The following is a 23,259-nucleotide window of genomic DNA, read 5'->3' as shown; positions in this document are numbered from 1 at the left end:
TGTATGTAAGAAGCAATAATAAAAACAAAATAAAAAGGACTTGATTTATACTTTACATTGGAGATACAAAGTGTCATTTCTTCAGTGTTGTCACATGAAAAGATTTAAAGAAATGTCACTGAGGGGTGTACTTACTTTTGTCACATACTGTATAATATACAGCAGGGCGTACAGCACAGTGTATATAATGTACAGCACAGTGTATATAATGTACAGCACAGTGTATATAATGTACAGCACAGTGTATAATGTACAGCACAGTGTATATAATGTACAGCACAGTGTATATAATGTACAGCACAGTGTATAATGTACAGCACAGTGTATAATGTACAGCACAGTGTATAAAGTACAGCACAGTGTGTATAATGTACAGCACAGTGTATAATGTACAGCACAGTGTATATAATGTACAGCACAGTGTATAATGTACAGCACAGTGTATATAATGTACAGCACAGTGTATAATGTACAGCACAGTGTATATAATGTACAGCACAGTGTATATAATGTACAGCACAGTGTATAATGTACAGCACAGTGTATAATGTACAGCACAGTGTATAAAGTACAGCACAGTGTATATAATGTACAGCACAGTGTATAATGTACAGCACAGTGTATAAAGTACAGCACAGTGTGTATAATGTACAGCACAGTGTATAATGTACAGCACAGTGTATATAATGTACAGCACAGTGTATAATGTACAGCACAGTGTATATAATGTACAGCACAGTGTATATAATGTACAGCACAGTGTATAATGTACAGCACAGTGTATATAATGTACAGCACAGTGTATATAATGTACAGCACAGTGTATATAATGTACAGCACAGTGTATATAATGTACAGCACAGTGTATATAATGTACAGCACAGTGTATATAATGTACAGCACAGTATATAATGTACAGCACAGTGTATAATGTACAGCACAGTGTATAAAGTACAGCACAGTGTGTATAATGTACAGCACAGTGTATAATGTACAGCACAGTGTATATAATGTACAGCACAGTGTATATAATGTACAGCACAGTGTATAATGTACAGCACAGTGTATATAATGTACAGCACAGTGTATAATGTACAGCACAGTGTATATAATGTACAGCACAGTGTATATAATGTACAGCACAGTGTATAAAGTACAGCACAGTGTATATAATGTACAGCACAGTGTATAATGTACAGCACAGTGTATATAATGTACAGCACAGTGTATATAATGTACAGCACAGTGTATAAAGTACAGCACAGTGTGTATAATGTACAGCACAGTGTATAATGTACACAGCAGTGTATATAAAGAACAGCACAGTGTATAAGTACAGCACAGTGTAATAATGTACAGCACAGTGTATAATGTACAGCACAGTGGTATAATGTACAGCACAGTGTTATGTACAGCCAGAGTATATAGATGTACATCACAGGGGAAGGGTAGATGCACAGCTCGGTGTTCACGTGGGGTGAGATGTCAGCCAGGTATATATGTAGAGCACAGTGAGGGGACAGGGGCCAGTGTGCTCTTCACCTGAGGGGGGGGGCAGTAGCTTGCTGTGTACACGTGAGGGGGGGGGTGTCAGTTCTGAGGGGGGGGTGTGCTCGACACAGTGGGGGGGAGGGGTGCTCTGCCAGTGAGGGGGTGTGAAAATAAAGGGAGGGGGGGGCGGTGCTCTGTACACAGGATGGGGGGGGGGCTGTGCTCTGTACACAGTGAGGGGGGGGGGCTGTGCTCTGTACACAGTGAGGGGGGGGCTGTGCTCTGTACACAGTGAGGGGGGGGGCTGTGCTCTGTACACAGTGAGGGGGGGGGCTGTGCTCTGTACACAGTGAGGGGGGGGCTGTGCTCTGTACACAGTGAGGGGGGGAGCTGTGCTCTGTACACAGTGAGGGGGGGGAGCTGTGCTCTGTACACAGTGAGGGGGGGGAGCTGTGCTCTGTACACAGTGAGGGGGGGGAGCTGTGCTCTGTACACAGTGAGGGGGGGGGCTGTGCTCTGTACACAGTGAGGGGGGGGGCTGTGCTCTGTACACAGTGAGGGGGGGAGCTGTGCTCTGTACACAGTGAGGGGGGGGAGCTGTGCTCTGTACACAGTGAGGGGGGGAGCTGTGCTCTGTACACAGTGAGGGGGGGGAGCTGTGCTCTGTACACAGTGAGGGGGGGGGCTGTGCTCTGTACACAGTGAGGGGGGGGGCTGTGCTCTGTACACAGTGAGGGGGGGAGCGGTGCTCTGTACACAGTGAGGGGGGGAGCTGTGCTCTGTACACAGTGAGGGGGGGAGCTGTGCTCTGTACACAGTGAGGGGGGGGAGCTGTGCTCTGTACACAGTGAGGGGGGGGAGCTGTGCTCTGTACACAGTGAGGGGGGGAGCTGTGCTCTGTACACAGTGAGGGGGGGGAGCTGTGCTCTGTACACAGTGAGGGGGGGGAGCTGTGCTCTGTACACAGTGAGGGGGGGGCTGTGCTCTGTACACAGTGAGGGGGGGGCTGTGCTCTGTACACAGTGAGGGGGGGGAGCTGTGCTCTGTACACAGTGAGGGGGGGGGCTGTGCTCTGTACACAGTGAGGGGGGGGGGCTGTGCTCTGTACACAGTGAGGGGGGGGCTGTGCTCTGTACACAGTGAGGGGGGGGGAGCTGTGCTCTGTACACAGTGAGGGGGGGGAGCTGTGCTCTGTACACAGTGAGGGGGGGGCTGTGCTCTGTACACAGTGAGGGGGGGAGCTGTGCTCTGTACACAGTGAGGGGGGGGGAGCTGTGCTCTGTACACAGTGAGGGGGGGGCTGTGCTCTGTACACAGTGAGGGGGGGGGGGCTGTGCTCTGTACACAGTGAGGGGGGGGGCTGTGCTCTGTACACAGTGAGGGGGGGGAGCTGTGCTCTGTACACAGTGAGGGGGGGGAGCTGTGCTCTGTACACAGTGAGGGGGGGAGCTGTGCTCTGTACACAGTGAGGGGGGGGCTGTGCTCTGTACACAGTGAGGGGGGGGGCTGTGCTCTGTACACAGTGAGGGGGGGGAGCTGTGCTCTGTACACAGTGAGGGGGGGGCTGTGCTCTGTACACAGTGAGGGGGGGGGCTGTGCTCTGTACACAGTGAGGGGGGGGGCTGTGCTCTGTACACAGTGAGGGGGGGGGCTGTGCTCTGTACACAGTGAGGGGGGGGGGAGCTGTGCTCTGTACACAGTGAGGGGGGGGGCTGTGCTCTGTACACAGTGAGGGGGGGAGCTGTGCTCTGTACACAGTGAGGGGGGGGGCTGTGCTCTGTACACAGTGAGGGGGGGGGCTGTGCTCTGTACACAGTGAGGGGGGGGGAGCTGTGCTCTGTACACAGTGAGGGGGGGGCTGTGCTCTGTACAGTGAGGGGGGGGCTGTGCTCTGTACACAGTGAGGGGGGGGCTGTGCTCTGTACACAGTGAGGGGGGGAGCTGTGCTCTGTACACAGTGAGGGGGGGGGAGCTGTGCTCTGTACACAGTGAGGGGGGAGCTGTGCTCTGTACACAGTGAGGGGGGAGCTGTGCTCTGTACACAGTGAGGGGGGGGGGGGTGTGCTCTGTACACAGTGAGGGGGGGGAGCTGTGCTCTGTACACAGTGAGGGGGGGGGAGCTGTGCTCTGTACACAGTGAGGGGGGGGGGCTGTGCTCTGTACACAGTGAGGGGGGAGCTGTGCTCTGTACACAGTGAGGGGGGGGCTGTGCTCTGTACACAGTGAGGGGGGGGCTGTGCTCTGTACAGTGAGGGGGGGGCTGTGCTCTGTACACAGTGAGGGGGGAGGGGGGGAGCTGTGCTCTGTACACAGTGAGGGGGGGGGAGCTGTGCTCTGTACACAGTGAGGGGGGGGGGAGCTGTGCTCTGTACACAGTGAGGGGGGGAGCTGTGCTCTGTACACAGTGAGGGGGGGAGCTGTGCTCTGTACACAGTGAGGGGGGGGCTGTGCTCTGTACACAGTGAGGGGGGGGGCTGTGCTCTGTACACAGTGAGGGGGGGGAGCTGTGCTCTGTACACAGTGAGGGGGGGGCTGTGCTCTGTACAGTGAGGGGGGGGCTGTGCTCTGTACACAGTGAGGGGGGGGCTGTGCTCTGTACACAGTGAGGGGGGGAGCTGTGCTCTGTACACAGTGAGGGGGGGGGAGCTGTGCTCTGTACACAGTGAGGGGGGAGCTGTGCTCTGTACACAGTGAGGGGGGAGCTGTGCTCTGTACACAGTGAGGGGGGGGGAGCTGTGCTCTGTACACAGTGAGGGGGGGGAGCTGTGCTCTGTACACAGTGAGGGGGGGGGAGCTGTGCTCTGTACACAGTGAGGGGGGGGAGCTGTGCTCTGTACACAGTGAGGGGGGAGCTGTGCTCTGTACACAGTGAGGGGGGGGGAGCTGTGCTCTGTACACAGTGAGGGGGGGAGCTGTGCTCTGTACACAGTGAGGGGGGGGAGCTGTGCTCTGTACACAGTGAGGGGGGAGCTGTGCTCTGTACACAGTGAGGGGGGGGGGAGCTGTGCTCTGTACACAGTGAGGGTGGGCGGAGCTTTGGTTGGGATTCCTCATTTCTAGAAGTTATTTTTTCCAGAATTTGTTCTGAGGCGTCCAACACAGATACCCGAAGAGAATACTCACTAAGGGTGTAAAGGAGACCTGGTGGTGAACACCAAGAAGGAGACCAATGTGGGTGCCGGAAGGTGGAATCTCACCTGGGGGGGGCGAGACCAATGTGGGTGCTGTGGGTGGAATGTGGCCCCAGAAAAGACAATGGGGTTGGGAATGTCATCCAGGAGACACAAATTTGAATACCATGTGACTGGTGACCATTACAGAAGCGCTCCGTGGCGCCCACCAATGTACCCGACACGAGGCAATAACACGGTGGAAAAAGCAGGCCAATGAAAGCCTTCTTTTGCTCCACCATGAATTCATATCACTCACCCAGGAGAATGACTACAGAGTGCCGTGGACAGGAATAATACTTGTACCTGCATACATCCAGCCACCACGCAGGCCGCCATCTTGTGGTGTACAGCAGTGTATGTCTCACAGGTTGTTAGGAGGTCTCGGAGTTTCGATGTCAACTCATCAGAGCTCTGTTTGTCCAACGTTTTACTTAGAATATCTCCAGCTCTGAGACCACTCATGACCATAGCGCAGTCCTTACTGGCCACCGCCAAGCTGTAGAGGAAACGGACCACCTCCTGGAAGAGCTGAACATAAAGAGCCAAAGAGATCAGCCAATGATGATGAAACCCAACGAAGACCAATGAAGACCAATGAAGACCAACAAAGACCAACAAAGACCAACGAAGGCCAACAAAGACCAATGAAGGCCAATGAAGACCAACACAGACCGATGAAGGCCAATGAAGACCAACAAAGACCAATGAAGGCCAATAAAGACCAACGAAGGCCAATGAAGACCAACAAAGACCAATGAAGGCCAATGAAGACCAACAAAGACCAATGAAGGCCAATGAAGACCAACAAAGACCAATGAAGGCCAATGAAGACCAACAAAGACCAATGAAGGCCAATGAAGACCAACAAAGACCAATGAAGGCCAATGAAGACCAACAAAGACCAATGAAGGCCAATGAAGACCAACAAAGACCAATGAAGGCCAACGAAGCCCAATGAAACCCAACAAAGACAGTCCACGAGAGGGACAGAGAGAGGAGACACCATTATCACACCCCCCTCCCCCTCCCATCACACCCCCAACATTCTTTCTAGGATGATAGCCTGACCTCTCTGTCCCCACCAGAAGCTTCCAGAATTCTCAGGCTCGGTGAAATGGACTTATGCCAAGGAAGGACGTCCTCTTCATACAGATGTAAGGCCTTGTTTAGGATCCTGAGGAGAGAACCAATTCCAGACTTTTCTAAAGAGTGACAACAGTCACTAAAAACAAAAATATATTCTACAACTACAGCCAGTGTCATCCCTAAACTCCGCCTCCTACCAGTCAGACAACATTCATGCTGGGCTGTCACCTGAATATGCAGCAACAGGAACCATTATCCTACAAAGTCCACCCACCATCCTCACCAGTACACCAAGAACACCTCCCCTGTACGCCAAGAACATGCCCTAGTGCACCCACTTCCTCACCTGTACAACAGGAACGTGCCCCAATACACACAACTCCTCCCCTGTACACCCTTCACCCTCCCCTGTACACCCTTCACCCTCCCCTATACACCCTTCACCCTCCCCTATACACCCTTCACCCTCACACCCTTCACCCTCCCCTGTACACCCTTCACCCTCCCCTGTACACCCTTCACCCTCACACCCTTCACCCTCCCCTGTACACCCTTCACCCTCCCCTGTACACCCTTCACCCTCCCCTGTACACCCTTCACCCTCCCCTGTACACCCTTCAACCTCCCCTGTACACCCTTCACCTTTCCCTGTACACCCTTAACCCTCCCCTGTACACCCCTCACCCTCACACCCTTCACCCTCCCCTGTACACCCTTCACCCTCCCCTGTACACCCTTTAACCTCACACCCTTCACCCTCATCTGTACACCCTTCAACCTCACACCTTTCACCCTCCCCTGTACACACAGCTCTCCCCTGTACACCCTTCACCTGTACACCCTTCACCCTCCCCTGTACACACAGCGCTCACCTGTACACACAGCTCTCACCTGTACACACAGAGTTGTAGACGTTTCTCGTCCCCAAGCTGTTCCAGGCAGGAGAGGAGCTGCAGGAAAAAGCTGAAGTCGGTGAGAAGTTGTGGAACATTACAACGTAGTGAGGAGACGTCTTCACAAACGCAACGCTCCAAGGAGGGCAGCATTTCCCGACACATCCGAATGTCCTTCAGAGCACTCAGCAAAGACGAGAGATCCATTTCCTGGACTGCCAGCCCGGGAGTACTCCCTGCAAGAGACGGGATACAAGTGACTACACCCTGCAAGAGACGGGACACCGGTGACCACACCCTACAAGAGATGGGACACAGGTGACCACACCCCTGCAAGAGACGGGACACAGGCGACTACACCCTGCAAGAGATGGGACACAGGTGACTACACCCTGCAAGAGACGGGACACAGGTGACCACACCCCCGCAAGAGACAGGACACAGGTGACCACACCATGCTAGAGACGGGATACAAGTGACCACACCCTACAAGAGACGGGACACAGGTGACCACACCCTGAAAGAGACAGGACACAGGTGACCACACCCCAGCAAGAGACAGGACACAGGTGTCCACACCCCCGCAAGAGACGGGACACAGGTGACCACACCCTGAAAGAGAGACAGGACACAGATGACCACACCCCGCAAAAGATGGGACACAGGTGACTACACCCTGCAAGAGACGGGACACAGGGGACCACCCCCCAAGAGACAGCTCACAGGTGACCACACCCCCGCAAGAGACAGGACACAGGGGACCACACCACAAGAGACAGGACAGAGCATCTCATTGGACTGACCATTTTTGGTCTCTCCATCTTATCAGACAGGCTAAGAGGGTGAACGCTCTATGCTAATCTCCAAATAAAAGTTGACATCCTGATATCTATAGGTTGCAATGAATAGGGTGTGGTCCACTTTTACCTCCTCCAATGGCTGTGGTCACCTGCACTGTCGGCATGAATGGGGCATGAATGGGGGCATGAATGGGGCATGCTTGTATAGAGGCAGGAACGTCCCATTCAAGTCGATGACAACAGATACGAGTCAATGAGCAGGACAGAGGCGGGACTTCCTAATATCAGTGAGGACGGAGGCGGGACTTCCTGATATCAGTGAGGACAGAGGCGGGACTTCCTGACATCAGTGATAGAATGCGGTTCTTACCAGTGATCTGCGGGCTGCAGTGGAGGAGAAGAGACAGGAGGTGGCGCTGAGGCTCATCCATAGAACTGCAGGGCTCCTCCAAGAAGCTCTGGAGGACGGAGGAAAACTCCATACTGGACAGCTGTTCAGACAAACCCTTATGGTTCTCCATCAGCATCCGGAGGAGCAGGAGACCATTGTACACCGAGGAGAAACACCTGCCACACAATAGAAGGAAGGAGCATACTGAACGAGGAAGGGTCACACTGACACAGGAACGAGGAAGGGTCACACTGACAGGAGCAGGAACGAGGAAGGGTCACACTGACACAGGAGCAGGAACGAGGAATGGTCACACTGACAAGAGCAGGAACGAGGAAGGCTCACACTGACACAGGAGCAGGAACGAGGAAGGGTCACACTGACACAGGAACAAGGAAGGGTCACACTGACACAGGAGCAGGAACGAGGAAGGGTCACACTGACACAGGAGCAGGAACGAGGAAGGGTCACACTGACAGGTGCAGGAACGAGGAAGGGTCACACTGACAGGAGCAGGGACGAGGAAGGCTCATACAGAATGAAGGCCATCAGTCCACATACACAGACATTAGGCATCACCCTCACCCCTCCACACTTATCATCTTGGTAATGGCGTTGGGGATGGCCCTGAGGAGGCTGCTGGAGGAGCCGCTGGCTGCAGATCCAATGCTGGAGAAGATCTCCTTTATCACCTGAGCGTCCCCAGGACTCAGGGTGGTGTTATGTCTCGACTGTCCCTGAGAATCAGAGCCGTCCGCACCAGTCAGCACCTTCAGGACCTGCCGGGAATATTGAGGTTATCAGATGAAGGAGACACTTGTGGTATGTAGGTTGGTCTAAAGGTCCTCCACTTACCGCGAGCCCTATATGCTGAACAGCGGCAGAGAGACGATGTTCCTGCATACACCCCAACACGGCTCTCACCCCTCCCTCTGTGGCAAACAAGACCCGCCAGTCATACTTGGACATGACCAGGTACGTCAACTGCAGACTCGTCACCACCAGCAGCTTGTCCTTCATCTGGGATGTAAGAAGTTCCACCAACATACCGACCATCTTCTCACTGCTGGAGAAAGTCTGAGTGTAAATTCTGGAAGAGCCAACTACGGACTTCAAATCAGAGGCAAGAGGAACGTTCACACTGAACACTGTTCCTATCCGCTGTCAGGATGTCCAGGAGCAGAGGACCGTATGGGAGCCAAGACCTTCCCAGCCTAATGGGAGCCAAGACCTTCCCAGCCTAATGGGAGCCAAGACCTTCCCAGCCTACCGGGAGCCAATACCATCCCAGCCTAATGGGAGCCAAGACCTTCCCAGCCTAATGGGAGCCAAGACCTTCCCAGCCTAATGGGAGCCAAGACCTTCCCAGCCTAATGGGAGCCAATACCTTCCCAGCCTAATGGGAGCCAATACCTTCCCAGCCTAATGGGAGCCAATACCTGCCCAGCCTAACGGGAGCCAAGACCTTCCCAGCCTAATGGGAGCCAAGACCTTCCCAGCCTAATGGGAGCCAAAACCTTCCCAGCCTAATGGGATCCAAGACCTTCCCAGCCTAATGGGAGCCAAGACCTTCCCAGCCTAATGGGAGCCAAGACCTTCCCAGCCTAATGGGAGCCAAGACCTTCCCAGCCTAATGGGAGCCAAGACCTTCCCAGCCTAACGGGAGCCAAGACCTTCCCAGCCTAACGGGAGCCAAGACCTTCCCAGCCTAATGGGAGCCAAGACCTTCCCAGCCTAATGGGAGCCAATACCTTCTCAGCCTAATGGGAACCAAGACCTTCCCAGCCTAATGGGAGCCAAGACCTTCCCAGCCAGCGTACCCCACTAATACCTGGGGAACATGAGCCTAGGGGCACACACAATCTATACCATAAGACCGAGAATTGGTGTGAGCCATGGGGTCCTCACCATATATACCCCACTATTACCCGGGGAACATGAGCCTAGAGGCACACACTAAGGATGTATGGGGGCCCTATGTGCCCCAGATTGGAGTCACGCATTATTTATACCATAAAGCCATAGGCACCTGAGGTCTGAATTCCCGGAGGCTCCTCTGGCCCCTTCCTGGATCACATTTCTGTCAGCAAATTTCCAGTCATGCTCCAAACCAACATGGCGGACACCAGGTGCAAGAACCCGACAGCTTTCCAGGGATCTCTTTATCTCAGTATCGTGGTCACTGCTCAGTCCTGCAGGAAAATCAAAGATCTCTCTGTAATAAGATCCTCTGAGGTGACATACCTGAGCGGAGAGGACAGACCCCTGTACACCCGCCCCACCCCCATGTCTCCATTGCGGAGAGGACAGACCCCTATACACCCCCCCCCCCATGTCTCCATTGCGGAGAGGACAGACCCCTGTACACCCCCTCCATGTTCACAGTCCGGAGAGGACAGACCCCTGTACACCCCCTCCATGTCAGCCGTCCGGAGAGGATAGACCCCTGTACACCCCCTCCATGTCCTCAGTCTGGAGAGGATAAGAGGAAAGACACCTCTTCAGCATCCCATTGACTTGTATAGGGAGAGAAGCAATTCACATCCATATTGGCTCAAGCAGATCTCTCCTCACGCATCTCCAGACCTCTCCCCACCCATCGCCAGACCTCTCCCCACCCATCGCCAGACCTCTCCTCACCCACCTCCAGAGCTCTCCCCGCCCATCTCCAGACCTCTCCCCACCCATCGCCAGACCTCTCCTCGCCCATCTCCAGACCTCTCCTCACCCACCTCCAGAGCTCTCCCCGCCCATCTCCAGACCTCTCCTCGCCCATCTCCAGACCTCTCCTCGCCCATCTCCAGACCTCTCCCTGCCCATCTCCAGACCTCTTTTCGCCCATCTCCAGACCTCTCCTCATCCATCTCCAGACCTCTCCCCGCCCATCTCCAGACCTCTTTTCGCCCATCTCCAGACCTCTCCTCATCCATCTCCAGATCACTCCTCAGAGTCCATGGTCATTCTCACCTCCCGTCTTCTCAGAGAGCTCCATCATCCCTTCCAGCATGAGAAGAGTGTTTAGTGTCTGCAGATCAGAGGATCCAGCATCCACCCCCTGTCCTGTTCCCACCTGTGATATGCTTGGGGTGGGGCTAGTGGGAGAGGCATGGTCACAAACGCCGGCAGTATCATGGGACTTCGCCTTTCCATAGAACTGGTTATAGACATGTGAGGTCTGTAGGTCACACAGAAGATGGCCATGACAGTTCTTCACAATGATCGCCAGCATTTCCTGAGCTACGTCCACAGACACCGACATCTGGACAGGAGGCAGCCGTCCCTGGAAGATGAGGGGGAAAAAATGATGGAAAAAGTGAAGAATGTATATATAGAAACCATATATATCTGAGATCTACCAAGGAAAGCTGACCTTCTCCAAGGAGCCTCCAATCATCTCCATCACCCTCCTCTGAGGCTCCTCCTCCAGTTGCTGGATGAAGAATAGGATCTCCCACCAATCCTCCCGCCTGATGGTGGCGCAATTCTTATCTGGATGAGACGAGGTGCCGTCTGAGGACAACGCCGGGATCACTGAAGGAGAAGAAAACAGATTTCCTGAATTCCAGCAAACATGAACCCCCGATCCTTGGAATATTCCAATCCCTCCAACCAACACGCATCGGTCTGCTGCCCCAACACCAGAGCCATACCGTGCCGGTTCCCGGGGGGCCCATTACACCACCGGCAGTATAAATACCAGAGCAATACTACTGCAACCTTCCACCTAGGACATGGAGAGAGACCCCCCCTCCTCCAACACAGACTCCCTCCCTCCTCCGACACAGACTCCCTCCTCCAACACATATACTCCCGCCCTCCCCCCCGACACAGATACTCCCTCCCTCTTCCGACACAGACTCCCTCCTCCAACACAGATACTCCCCCCCGACATAGATACTCCCTCCCCCCGACACAGATACTCCCTCCCTCCCCCCCCCGACACAGATACGCCCTCCCCCCGACACAGATACTCCCTCCCTCCCCGACACAGATACTCCTTCCCTCCCCCCCTCCTGCGACACAGACTCCCTCCTCCAAAACAGATACTCCCTCCTCCCCTCCTGCTACACACATAGATACTCCCCACCTATCCCTCCAACACAGACACTCCCTCCCCTGAGATAATTGTATAGTTGCCCGGATACACTCACCCGACTCGGTGATCACATGACCAGGAACTGGTTTGACCTTCTCGTCCGACTCCATGATGTACCCTCTATGTTTCACCACCTCCAACATGAACCATTGTACTGGCCGTGTGTGCCCCAGTCTGTGCCAGTCTACCTGCAGAGAGAACGGGTCATACTGGTCAGAACATGGGCAGATACACAGAGCCTGGAAAAATAATTCATACCCGTTGAAATGTCCCACATGTTGTCATGTTGAAACCAAAAACATAAATGTATTTTATTGGGATATTATGTGAGAGACCAACACAAAGTGTCACATAATTGTGAAGTGGAAGGAAAATGATACAAATAAATATGTGAAAAGTGTGGGGGAGGGGCATTTGTATGGCGCCCCCCGGAGTCAATACTTTGTAGAACCCCCTTTCTCTACAAGTCTTTTTGGGGGTGTCTCTACCAGCTTTGCACATCTAGAGAGGGACATTTCTGCCCATTCTTCTTCTTTGTAAAATATCTCAAGCTCTGTCAGATTGGATGGAGAGCGTCTGTGATCAGCAATTTTCAAGTCTTGTCACAGATTCTCAATGGGATTTAGGTCTGGACTGTGATAATGTGTATTGTATAGCAGGTGAGCGAGGAGACGTGACGTCTACCCTGAAAGGTCATATCTCGGAGTCACCTCGTCTGGGTAAATGATTAGTTAATTAGCTCATGTTAATTTATGTTCTGGTTACCTCCTCTAACTGTATACAGTGATGAAAATAAGTATTTGAACACCCTGCTATTTTGCAAGTTCTCCCACTTGGAAATCATGGAGGGGTCTGAAATTGTTATCGTAGGTGCATGTCCACTGTGAGAGACATAATCCAAAAAAAAAAATCCAGAAATCACAATGTATGATTTTTTTAACTATTTATTTGTATGATACAGCTGCAAATAAGTATTTGAACACCTGAGAAAATCAATGTTAATATTTGGTACAGTAGCCTTTGTTTGCAATTACAGAGGTCAAACGTTTCTTGTAGTTTTTCACCAGGTTTGCACACACTGGAGGAGGGATTTTGGCGCACTCCTCCACACAGATCTTCTCTAGATCAGTCATGTTTCTGGGCTGTCGCTGAGAAACACGGAGTTTGAGCTCCCTCCAAAGATTCTCTATTGGGTTTAGGTCTGGAGACTGGCTAGGCCACGCCAGAACCTTGATATGCTTCTTACAGAGCCACTCCTTGGTTATCCTGGCTGTGTGCTTCGGGTCATTGTCATGTTGGAAGACCCAGCCTCGACCCATCTTCAAAGCTCTAACTGAGGGAAGGAGGTTGTTGCCCAAAATCTCGCAATACATGGCCCCGGTCATCCTCTCCTTAATACAGTGCAGTCGCCCTGTCCCATGTGCAGAAAAACACCCCCAAAGCATGATGCTACCACCCCCATGCTTCACAGTAGGGATGGTGTTCTTGGGATGGTACTCATCATTCTTCTTCCTCCAAACACGGTTAGTGGAATTATGACCAAAAAGTTCTATTTTGGTCTCATCTGACCACATGACTTTCTCCCATGTCTCCTCTGGATCATCCAAATGGTCATTGGCAAACTTAAGACGGGCCTTGACATGTGCTGGTTTAACCTCCCTAGCGGTATGATTCTGTCTGGAATTTTGTTCCAAAAGCGGTACCATTTTTGTAGAATAATCTGAGGTGAAATCTGAGGTGATACAGTGAAATCCTGTCAGATTACACTGTATCATGTAACTTTATGTGTGTGTTTTACTTTTTTACATTGTAACATTGTAACTTTTTTGAATCTCCCGCCCACTTCCGCCACTGTGAGGCGCTGCGGTTCACAGAGACGGAAGAGAGAGGAGACATCAGAGAAGACATCAGCGGGGCTCTCACCGGGATTAGGTAAGAACACCGCTGCGCTCACTCTGCAATACATTCTGCCGGGGCTCTCACCGGCGATCACAGCGGGAAACCCCGCTGGATCGCCGGGATGTCACCACACCACCGCTGCGCTCACTCTGCATTTCCCCTGACTCATCTGACCGGCGATCCAGCGGGAAACCCCGCTGGATCGCCGGGATGTTTAGCCACCGCTGCGCTCACTCTGCATCCCCCCCAGCGGGACTAGTCTGACCGGCGATCCAGTGGGAAACCCCCGCCGGATCGCCAGGAATTTTTGGGGGAAAAAAAAAATGCACCCCGAGCGTGACTCGGGGTTACCGCTTCTGGCACTGAATGTTAACCCCGAGTCACGCTCGGGAATACCGCCAGGGAGGTTAAGCAGGGGAACCTTCCGTGCCATGCATGATTTCAAACCATGACGTCTTAGTGTATTACCAACAGTAACCTTGGAAACGGTGGTCCCAGCTCTTTTCAGGTCATTGACCAGCTCCTCCCGTGTAGTCCTGGGCTGATTTCTCACCTTTCTTAGGATCATTGAGACCCCACGAGGTGAGATTTTGCATGGAGCCCCAGTCCGAGGGAGATTGACAGTCATGTTTAGCTTCTTCCATTTTCTAATGATTGCTCCAACAGTGGACCTTTTTTCACCAATTTCCCCGTAGCCCTTTCCAGCCTTGTGGAGGTGTACAATTTTGTCTCTAGTGTCTTTGGACAGCTCTTTGGTCTTGGCCATGTTAGTAGTTGGATTCTTACTGATTGTATGGGGTGGACAGGTGTCTTTATGCAGCTAATGACCTCAAACAGGTGCATCTAATTTAGGATAATAAATGGAGTGGAGGTGGACATTTTAACCACTTAAGCCCCGGACCATATTGCTGCCTAAAGACCCAAGGGGTTTTTACAGTTCGGGACTGCGTCGCTTTAACAGACAATTGCGCGGTCGTGTGACGTGGCTCCCAAACAAAATTGGCGTCCTTTTTTCCCCACAAATAGAGATTTCTTTTGGTGGTATTTGATCACCTCTGCGGTTTTTATTTTTTGCGCTATAAACAAAAATAGAGCGACAATTTTGAAAAAAAATCAATATTTTTTACTTTTTGCTGTAATTAATATCCCCCAAAAACATATATAAATTTTTTTTTTCCTCAGTTTAGGCCGATACGTATTCTTCTACCTATTTTTGGTAAAAAAAAAAATCGCAATAAGCGTTTATCGGTTGGTTTGCACAAAATTTATAGCGTTTACAAAATAGGGGATAGTTTTTTTGCATTTTTATTTTTTTTATATTTTTTTACTACTAATGGCGGCGATCAGCAATTTTTTTCGTGACTGCGACATTATGGCGGACACTTCGGACAATTTTGACACATTTTTGGGACCATTGTCATTTTCACAGCAAAAAATGCATTTAAATTGCATTCTTTATTGTGAAAATGACAGTTGCAGTTTGGGAGTTAAACACAGGGGGCGCTGTAACATTTAGGGATCACCTAGTGTGTGTTTACTAGTGTAGGGGGGTGTGGCTGTAGGAATGACGTCATCGATCGGGTCTTCCCTATAAAGGGAATCACCCGATCGATGCGCCGCCATAGTGAAGCACGGGGAAGCCATGTTTACATACGGCTCTCCCCGTTCTTCAGCTCTGGGGAGCGATCGCGACGGAGCGGCTATAAACAAATAGCCGCGCCGTCGTCCCGGATCGCTCCCCGAGCGGACCCGACCTCCGCATGTACCGGGGGGGGGGGGTCCCGATCGGACCCCCCACCCACGTCTAGCAGAGGACGTACGTGTACGCCAATGTGCCTGTCCGTGTCATTCTGCTGATGTAAATGTACATGAGGAGGTCGGGAAGTGGTTAAAGGCAGACTAACAGGTCTTTGAGGGTCAGAATTCTAGCTGATAGACAGGGGTTCAAATACTTATTTGCAGCTGTATCATACAAATACATAGTTATCATACATTGTGATTTCTGGATTATGTCTCTCACAGTGGACATGCACCTACCATGACAATTTCAGACCCCTCCATGATTTCCAAGTGGGAGAACTTGCAAAATAGCAGGGTGTTCAAATACTTATTTTCCTCACTGTATATGAGGTTGTATTCTTGGTTCTCCATGTTCAGCAGACAAGTCTCGTCTCGTTGTGTGTTGGGAGCAGCTGGAATATCCAATATCTATATCCAGACTGATAGGAAGCGGTATATGACGGAAGCACTCCAGCGGAGTGTGGGACGTTCCGTTACAATATACATGTCTGTGATTGGTTCTTTTGAAAGAATACAAATGTCAGATTGGCCGATTCTGAAGCCACCACCTTCTTTTGTTATTCATGTCGACAGTATAAAAAAACGGAGCTGCCCATCCTAAGACAGGATTCCGCCAAGCTCAACGTGATACCAGCATCTTTGTTGCTTGGAGACGCCAGCGCGCTTTTCCCGTCATTATACAAGAGGAGCGATATTTGGGCTTTTAAGCGCAAGGAAATTATTTGCTTATAGGAGAAGCTTCAAATGTCATATACAGTTTTGGCGAGCCAGGTAGGAGTTCATCAGATCTTCCTAATTCAGCGGACCTCGAGTGGGAAAAGACATCCAGAACCAGCAAAGGCCGTCCTAGGGGAAGAAAACCAGACTTCACGTTTTCTGTACATTTCTGCTGTTCTGTGTTAAAAAGGCGATTTTGGTTTGTAGAGGTGCAATTTTGGTCTGGTTAGAGTTTCCTCTAGTAGGCGTCATTTTTGTTTTCCTTTGTGTGTGTGAAGCCATGATAGAGTACACCTCACTGAGCCATGATAGAGTACACCTCACTGAGCCATGATAGAGTACGCCTCACTGAGCCATGATAGAGTACGCCTCACTGAGCCATGATAGAGTACGCCTCACTGAGCCATGATAGAGTACGCCTCACTGAGCCATGAGAGAGTACGCCTCACTGAGCCATGATAGAGTACGCCTCACTGAGCCATGATAGAGTACGCCTCACTGAGCCATGAGAGAGTACGCCTCACTGAGCCATGAGAGAGTACGCCTCACTGAGCCATGATAGAGTACGCCTCACTGAGCCATGAGAGAGTACGCCTCACTGAGCCATGATAGAGTACGCCTATCCCTCCTGAAGAGCCGAGTCTACAAGTCATCCCTCCTGAAGAGCCGAGCCTACAAGTCATCCCTCCTGAAGAGCCGAGTCTACAAGTCATCCCTCCTGAAGAGCCGAGCCTACAAGTCATCCCTCCTGAAGAGCCGAGTCTACAAGTCATCCCTCCTGAATAGCCGAGCCTACAAGTCATCCCTCCTGAAGAGCCGAGTCTACAAGTCATCCCTCCTGAAGAGCCGAGCCTACAAGTCATCCCTCCTGAAGAGCCGAGTCTACAAGTCATCCCTCCTGAAGAGCCGAGCCTACAAGTCAAGCCTCCTGAAGAGGCGAGCCTACAAGTCATCCCTCCTGAAGAGCCGAGTCTACAAGTCAAGCCTCCTGAAGAGCCGAGTCTACAAGTCATCCCTCCTGAAGAGCCGAGCCTACAAGTCATCCCTCCTGAAGAGCCGAGTCTACAAGTCATCCCTCTTGAAGAGCCGAGTCTACAAGTCATCCCTCCTGAAGAGCCGAGCCTACAAGTCATCCCTCCTGAAGAGCCGAGTCTACAAGTCATCCCTCTTGAAGAGCCGAGTCTACAAGTCATCCCTCCTGAAGAGCCGAGTCTACAAGTCATCCCTCCTGAAGAGCCGAGTCTACAAGTCATCCCTCCTGAAGAGCCGAGTCTACAAGTCATCCCTCCTGAAGAGCCGAGTCTACAAGTCATCCCTCCTGAAGAGCCGAGCCTACAAGTCAAGCCTCCTGAAGAGGCAAGCCTACAAGTCATCCCTCCTGAAGAGCCGAGTCTACAAGTCAAGCCTCCTGAAGAGCCGAGTCTACAAGTCATCCCTCCTGAAGAGCCGAGCCTACAAGTCATCCCTCCTGAAGAGCCGAGTCTACAAGTCATCCCTCTTGAAGAGCCGAGTCTACAAGTCATCCCTCCTGAAGAGCCGAGTCTACAAGTCATCCCTCCTGAAGAGCCGAGTCTACAAGTCATCCCTCCTGAAGAGCCGAGTCTACAAGTCATCCCTCCTGAAGAGCCGAGTCTACAAGTCATCCCTCCTGAAGAGCCGAGCCTACAAGTCATCCCTCCTGAAGAGCCGAGTCTACAAGTCATCCCTCCTGAAGAGCCGAGCCTACAAGTCATCCCTCCTGAAGAGCCGAGTCTACAAGTCATCCCTCCTGAAGAGCCGAGCCTACAAGTCAAGCCTCCTGAAGAGGCGAGCCTACAAGTCATCCCTCCTGAAGAGCCGAGTCTACAAGTCAAGCCTCCTGAAGAGCCGAGTCTACAAGTCATCCCTCCTGAAGAGCCGAGCCTACAAGTCATCCCTCCTGAAGAGCCGAGTCTACAAGTCATCCCTCTTGAAGAGCCGAGTCTACAAGTCATCCCTCCTGAAGAGCCGAGTCTACAAGTCATCCCTCCTGAAGAGCCGAGTCTACAAGTCATCCCTCCTGAAGAGCCGAGTCTACAAGTCATCCCTCCTGAAGAGCCGAGTCTACAAGTCATCCCTCCTGAAGAGCCGAGCCTACAAGTCATCCCTCCTGAAGAGCCGAGTCTACAAGTCATCCCTCCTGAAGAGCCGAGTCTACAAGTCATCCCTCCTGAAGAGCCGAGTCTACAAGTCATCCCTCCTGAAGAGCCGAGCCTACAAGTCAAGCCTCCTGAAGAGGCAAGCCTACAAGTCATCCCTCCTGAAGAGCCGAGTCTACAAGTCAAGCCGTGGTTTCCTGTTTATGGCCTCATATGGACTGTAAGGACCGATTAATTTCCAGGTGTAAGAAGAAGATCATCGAGGGACACGTGGGAGCATAGGACAAGAAAAAGGAAGGAGCGTTGTGGAAATTTCTATTAATGTAATTTGTCGGATGTCCCCCCAGGGCCGGTCGGTTTCGCTGTAATGCTCATGTGAGAGAGTCACACATACAGATGTCGGTGGAAGACCATTGGCTGCGGAAACCTTCCCGTGGACACGGAAGATCGGCTCGCTCTTTTAGGGATGTTTGATTTTATGCCTCACCAAGAGACCGGCCACTTCATGGCGACTCCATCTATGACTCCGAGCGACAGATCTGTGTACATGGGAACTATAGAATAACGATACGAGAATGATGGCCCACTGAGCCATGAGAGAGTACGCCTCACTGAGTCATGATAGAGTACGCCTCACTGAGCCATGAGAGAGTACGCCTCACTGAGCCGTGATAGAGTACACCTCACTGAGCCGTGATAGAGTACGCCTCACTGAGCCGTGATAGAGTACACCTCACTGAGCCGTGATAGAGTACGCCTCACTGAGCCGTGATAGAGTACACCTCACTGAGACGTGATAGAGTACGCCTCACTGAGCCGTGATAGAGTAAGCCTCACTGAGCCGTGATAGAGTACACCTCAATGAGCCATGATAGAGTACGCCTCACTGAGCCGTGAGAGAGTACGCCTCACTGAGACGTGATAGAGTACGCCTCACTGAGCCATGAGAGAGTACGCCTCACTGAGCCCCGATAGAGTACGCCTCACTGAGCCGTGATAGAGTACACCTCAATGAGCCATGATAGAGTACACCTCACTGAGACGTGATAGAGTACACCTCACTGAGACGTGATAGAGTACACTTCACTGAGCCATGAGAGAGTACGCCTCACTGAGTCATGATAGAGTACGCCTCACTGAGCCATGAGAGAGTACGCCTCACTGAGCCGTGATAGAGTACACCTCACTGAGCCGTGATAGAGTACGCCTCACTGAGCCGTGATAGAGTACACCTCACTGAGACGTGATAGAGTACGCCTCACTGAGCCGTGATAGAGTAAGCCTCACTGAGCCGTGATAGAGTACACCTCAATGAGCCATGATAGAGTACGCCTCACTGAGCCATGAGAGAGTACGCCTCACTGAGACGTGATAGAGTACGCCTCACTGAGCCATGAGAGAGTACGCCTCACTGAGCCGTGATAGAGTACACCTCAATGAGCCATGATAGAGTACACCTCACTGAGACGTGATAGAGTACACCTCACTGAGACGTGATAGAGTACGCCTCACTGAGACGTGATAGAGTACGCCTCACTGAGCCATGATAGAGTACGCCTCATTGAGCCCTGATAGAGTACGCCTCACTGAGCCGTGATAGAGTATGCCTCACTGAGCCATGATAGAGTACGCCTCACTGAGCCATGATAGAGTACGCCTCACTGAGCCATGAGAGAGTACGCCTCACCGAGCCATGATAGAGTACGCCTCACCGAGCCATGAGAGAGTACGCCTCACTGAGCCATGATAGAGTACGTCTCACTGAGAAATGAAAGAGTACGCATCACCGAGCCATGATAGTGTACGTCTCACTGAGCCATGATAGAGTACACCTTACTGAGCCATGATAGAATACGCCTCACTGAGCCATGATAGAGTACACCTCACTGAGCCATGAGAGAGTACGCCTCACTGAGCCCTGATAGAGTACACCTCACTGAGCCATGATAGAGTACACCTCACTGAGCCCTGATAGAGTACGCCTCACTGAGCCCTGATAGAGTACACCTCACTGAGCCATGATAGAGTACGCTTCACTGAGCCCTGATAGAGTACACCTCACTGAGCCATGATAGAGTACGCCTCACTGAGCCATGATAGAGTACACCTCACTGAGCCATGAGAGAGTACGCCTCACTGAGCCCTGATAGAGTACACCTCACTGAGCCATGATAGAGTACACCTCACTGAGCCCTGATAGAGTACGCCTCACTGAGCCCTGATAGAGTACACCTCACTGAGCCATGATAGAGTACACCTCACTGAGCCGTGATAGAGTACGCCTCACTGAGCCCTGATAGAGTACACCTCACTGAGCCATGATAGAGTACGCCTCACTGAGCCCTGATAGAGTACGCCCCACTGAGCCATGATAGAGTACGCCTCACTGAGCCCTGATAGAGTACACCTCACTGAGCCATGATAGAGTACACCTCACTGAGCCATGATAGAGTACGCCTCACTGAGCCCTGATAGAGTACGCCCCACTGAGCCATGATAGAGTACGCCTCACTGAGCCCTGATAGAGTACACCTCACTGAGCCATGATAGAGTACGCCTCACTGAGCCGTGATAGAGTACGCCCCACTGAGCCGTGATAGAGTACGCCTCACTGAGCCATGATAGAGTACACCTCACTGAGCCGTGATAGAGTACGCCCCACTGAGCCGTGATAGAGTACGCCCCACTGAGCCGTGATAGAGTACACCTCACTGAGCCATGATAGAGTACGCCTCACTGAGACGTGATAGAGTACGGCCCGCGTCTTTGGTAGCGGTGAGATGGTGGGCACACGGTCGTGTAGTTGGTGTTTAAATTGCGAGACATTCTTTGTCTCACAGAAAACCTGCCGCACGGCTCTGCACACCTCACTACTGGTATTCTATTTATACATGTCTGTGATTGGTTCATTCGAAAGACTACAAATGTCTGACTGGCTGATTCTGAAGCCGCCACCTTCTTTTGTTATTCATGGTGACATTATAAATGAAAGCAGTAGAGCGTTCTATGGCAGGATTCTGCTGAGCTCAGCGTGATGCCAGCGCCTGTGTCTGTTCCTTAGAGATACCCAGCGCGCATTATACAAGTACAGCAGTGTCCCCACCACCACTCACAGTGTGTACGGAGCGGGAATGAAGGTTACCTCTGCAGGAAGTCCGGTGAGGCTTTGTAGGAAGACTCCCTCATCTCCAGCTTTCAGAGGTTCACAGTCCTCCACCATCCGCACCGACATGCCGGGAAGGAGAACCCGCTCCAGGTACTCCGTGTAATCACCTCTGCGGGAGAAGTCCGATCGCACCTTCAATCCATGTTTTCTGCGTGAGATCCTCCGACATGAAGGGAAGACTTTCCTATAAATGGAGGATTTAGTGCCATTTCCCCTCCAGCCTCTAGATGGCGTCTCAGCGGCCCAGCCCATCACCCGCACCAGTTCACAGATCAGGCTGCCCATGGCCATGCTGAAATCAAAGTGTCTCTGCAGCGGGGAGGTCTCACCACCATCGGGCCGCTCACCGCTCAGCTGGTCCATCATGGAGGTCTCACCACCATCGGGCCGGTCACCGCTCAGCTGGTCCATCATGGAGGTCACACCACCATCGGGCCGGTCACCGCTCAGCTGGTCCATCATGGAGGTCTCACCACCATCGGGCCGGTCACCGCTCAGCTGGTCCATCATGGAGGTCACACCACCATCGGGCCGGTCACCGCTCAGCTGGTCCATCATGGAGGTCTCACCACCATCGGGCCGGTCACTGCTCAGCTGGTCCATCATGGAGGTCACACCACCATCGGGCCGGTCACTGCTCAGCTGGTCCATCATGGAGGTCACACACAGGTATCTCTTCACCAATGAGAAGAGCTGCTTCCCCGGAATCTGCCACAAAAACCACAGAGAGTCATTCTACTGACGGCACACCAGGAATGAGACCCCCCGCCCCCGCCATGAGACCCCCCCACCGCCCCCGCCATGAGAACCCCCCCGCCCCCCGCCATGGGAACCCCCCACCGCCCCCGCCATGAGAACCCCCCCGTCCCCGCCATGAGAACCCCCCCGCCATGAGACCCCCCCACCGCCCCCGCCATGAGACCCCCCACCGCCCCCGCCATGAGACCCCCCCCCCACCATGAGACCCCCCACCGCCCCCGCCATGATAACCCCCCCACCACCCCTGCCATGAGAACCCCCCCGCCCCACCCCGCCATGAGACCCTCCCCACCGCCCCCCGCCATGAGACCCCCCCACCGCCCCCGCCATGAGACCCTCCCACCGCCCCCGCCATGAGACCCCCCCACTGCCCCCGCCATGAGACCCCCCCCACCACGAGAACCCCTCCACCGCCCCCCGCCATGAGACCCCCCCACCTCCCCCACCATGAGAACCCCCCCGCCCCACCCCGCCATGAGACCCCCCCACCGCCCCCGCCATGAGAACCCTCCCGTCCCACCCCGCCATGAGAACCCCCCCACCGCCCCCCGCCATGAGAACCCCCCCTCCCCGCCCCATACCTGAGGTAGGTGTACCCCATCAAAGGAGATACAATGTTCTTCTGAGCTGGTTGTCTCAGCAAAGAGTTGGAGCAACGTGAAGCGCGACTCAAAATCCATGTGTTCTTCTATCCCGTCCTGCTGACTGAGCGCGAGCAGAACGTGGGCCCGACTCCCTGAAAAACATGGCGCCATCATTACCCACCATACCTTAGTACTAGACCCGCCCCTACATAACATGATGTCATCATTACCATCATACCTCAGTACTAGACCCGACCCTCAATAACATGATGTCATCATTACCATCA

The 23,259-nt window shown here is 52.7% G+C and overlaps 1 protein-coding gene across 1 annotated transcript in view; it reads right to left on the bottom strand.

Moving 5' to 3' along the window:
* The window catches only part of LOC120935802 (cullin-9-like), an 82,487-nt gene extending 59,329 nt beyond the window's left edge, over positions 1-23,158 (bottom strand). Inside the window, exons 1-12 of the mRNA XM_040347864.1 lie at positions 22,970-23,158; positions 21,606-22,337; positions 11,986-12,118; positions 11,205-11,365; positions 10,802-11,114; positions 9,864-10,026; positions 8,690-8,900; positions 8,420-8,613; positions 7,814-8,010; positions 6,642-6,879; positions 5,733-5,838; positions 4,937-5,192 (exon numbers count right to left, since the gene is read on the bottom strand). Coding sequence (XP_040203798.1) covers positions 4,937-5,192; positions 5,733-5,838; positions 6,642-6,879; positions 7,814-8,010; positions 8,420-8,613; positions 8,690-8,900; positions 9,864-10,026; positions 10,802-11,114; positions 11,205-11,365; positions 11,986-12,118; positions 21,606-22,337; positions 22,970-23,146 — 2,881 coding nt within the window. The 5' untranslated portion in view covers positions 23,147-23,158. The remainder of the gene's footprint in view (positions 1-4,936; positions 5,193-5,732; positions 5,839-6,641; positions 6,880-7,813; positions 8,011-8,419; positions 8,614-8,689; positions 8,901-9,863; positions 10,027-10,801; positions 11,115-11,204; positions 11,366-11,985; positions 12,119-21,605; positions 22,338-22,969) is intronic.
* Between the last annotated feature and the right edge of the window lie 101 nt (positions 23,159-23,259).

The sequence above is a fragment of the Rana temporaria genome, chromosome 4 (genome assembly GCF_905171775.1).
Source record: "Rana temporaria chromosome 4, aRanTem1.1, whole genome shotgun sequence".
NCBI classification, from domain to species: Eukaryota; Metazoa; Chordata; class Amphibia; order Anura; family Ranidae; genus Rana; species Rana temporaria.
This window is presented reverse-complemented; position numbering and strand designations above follow the sequence as displayed.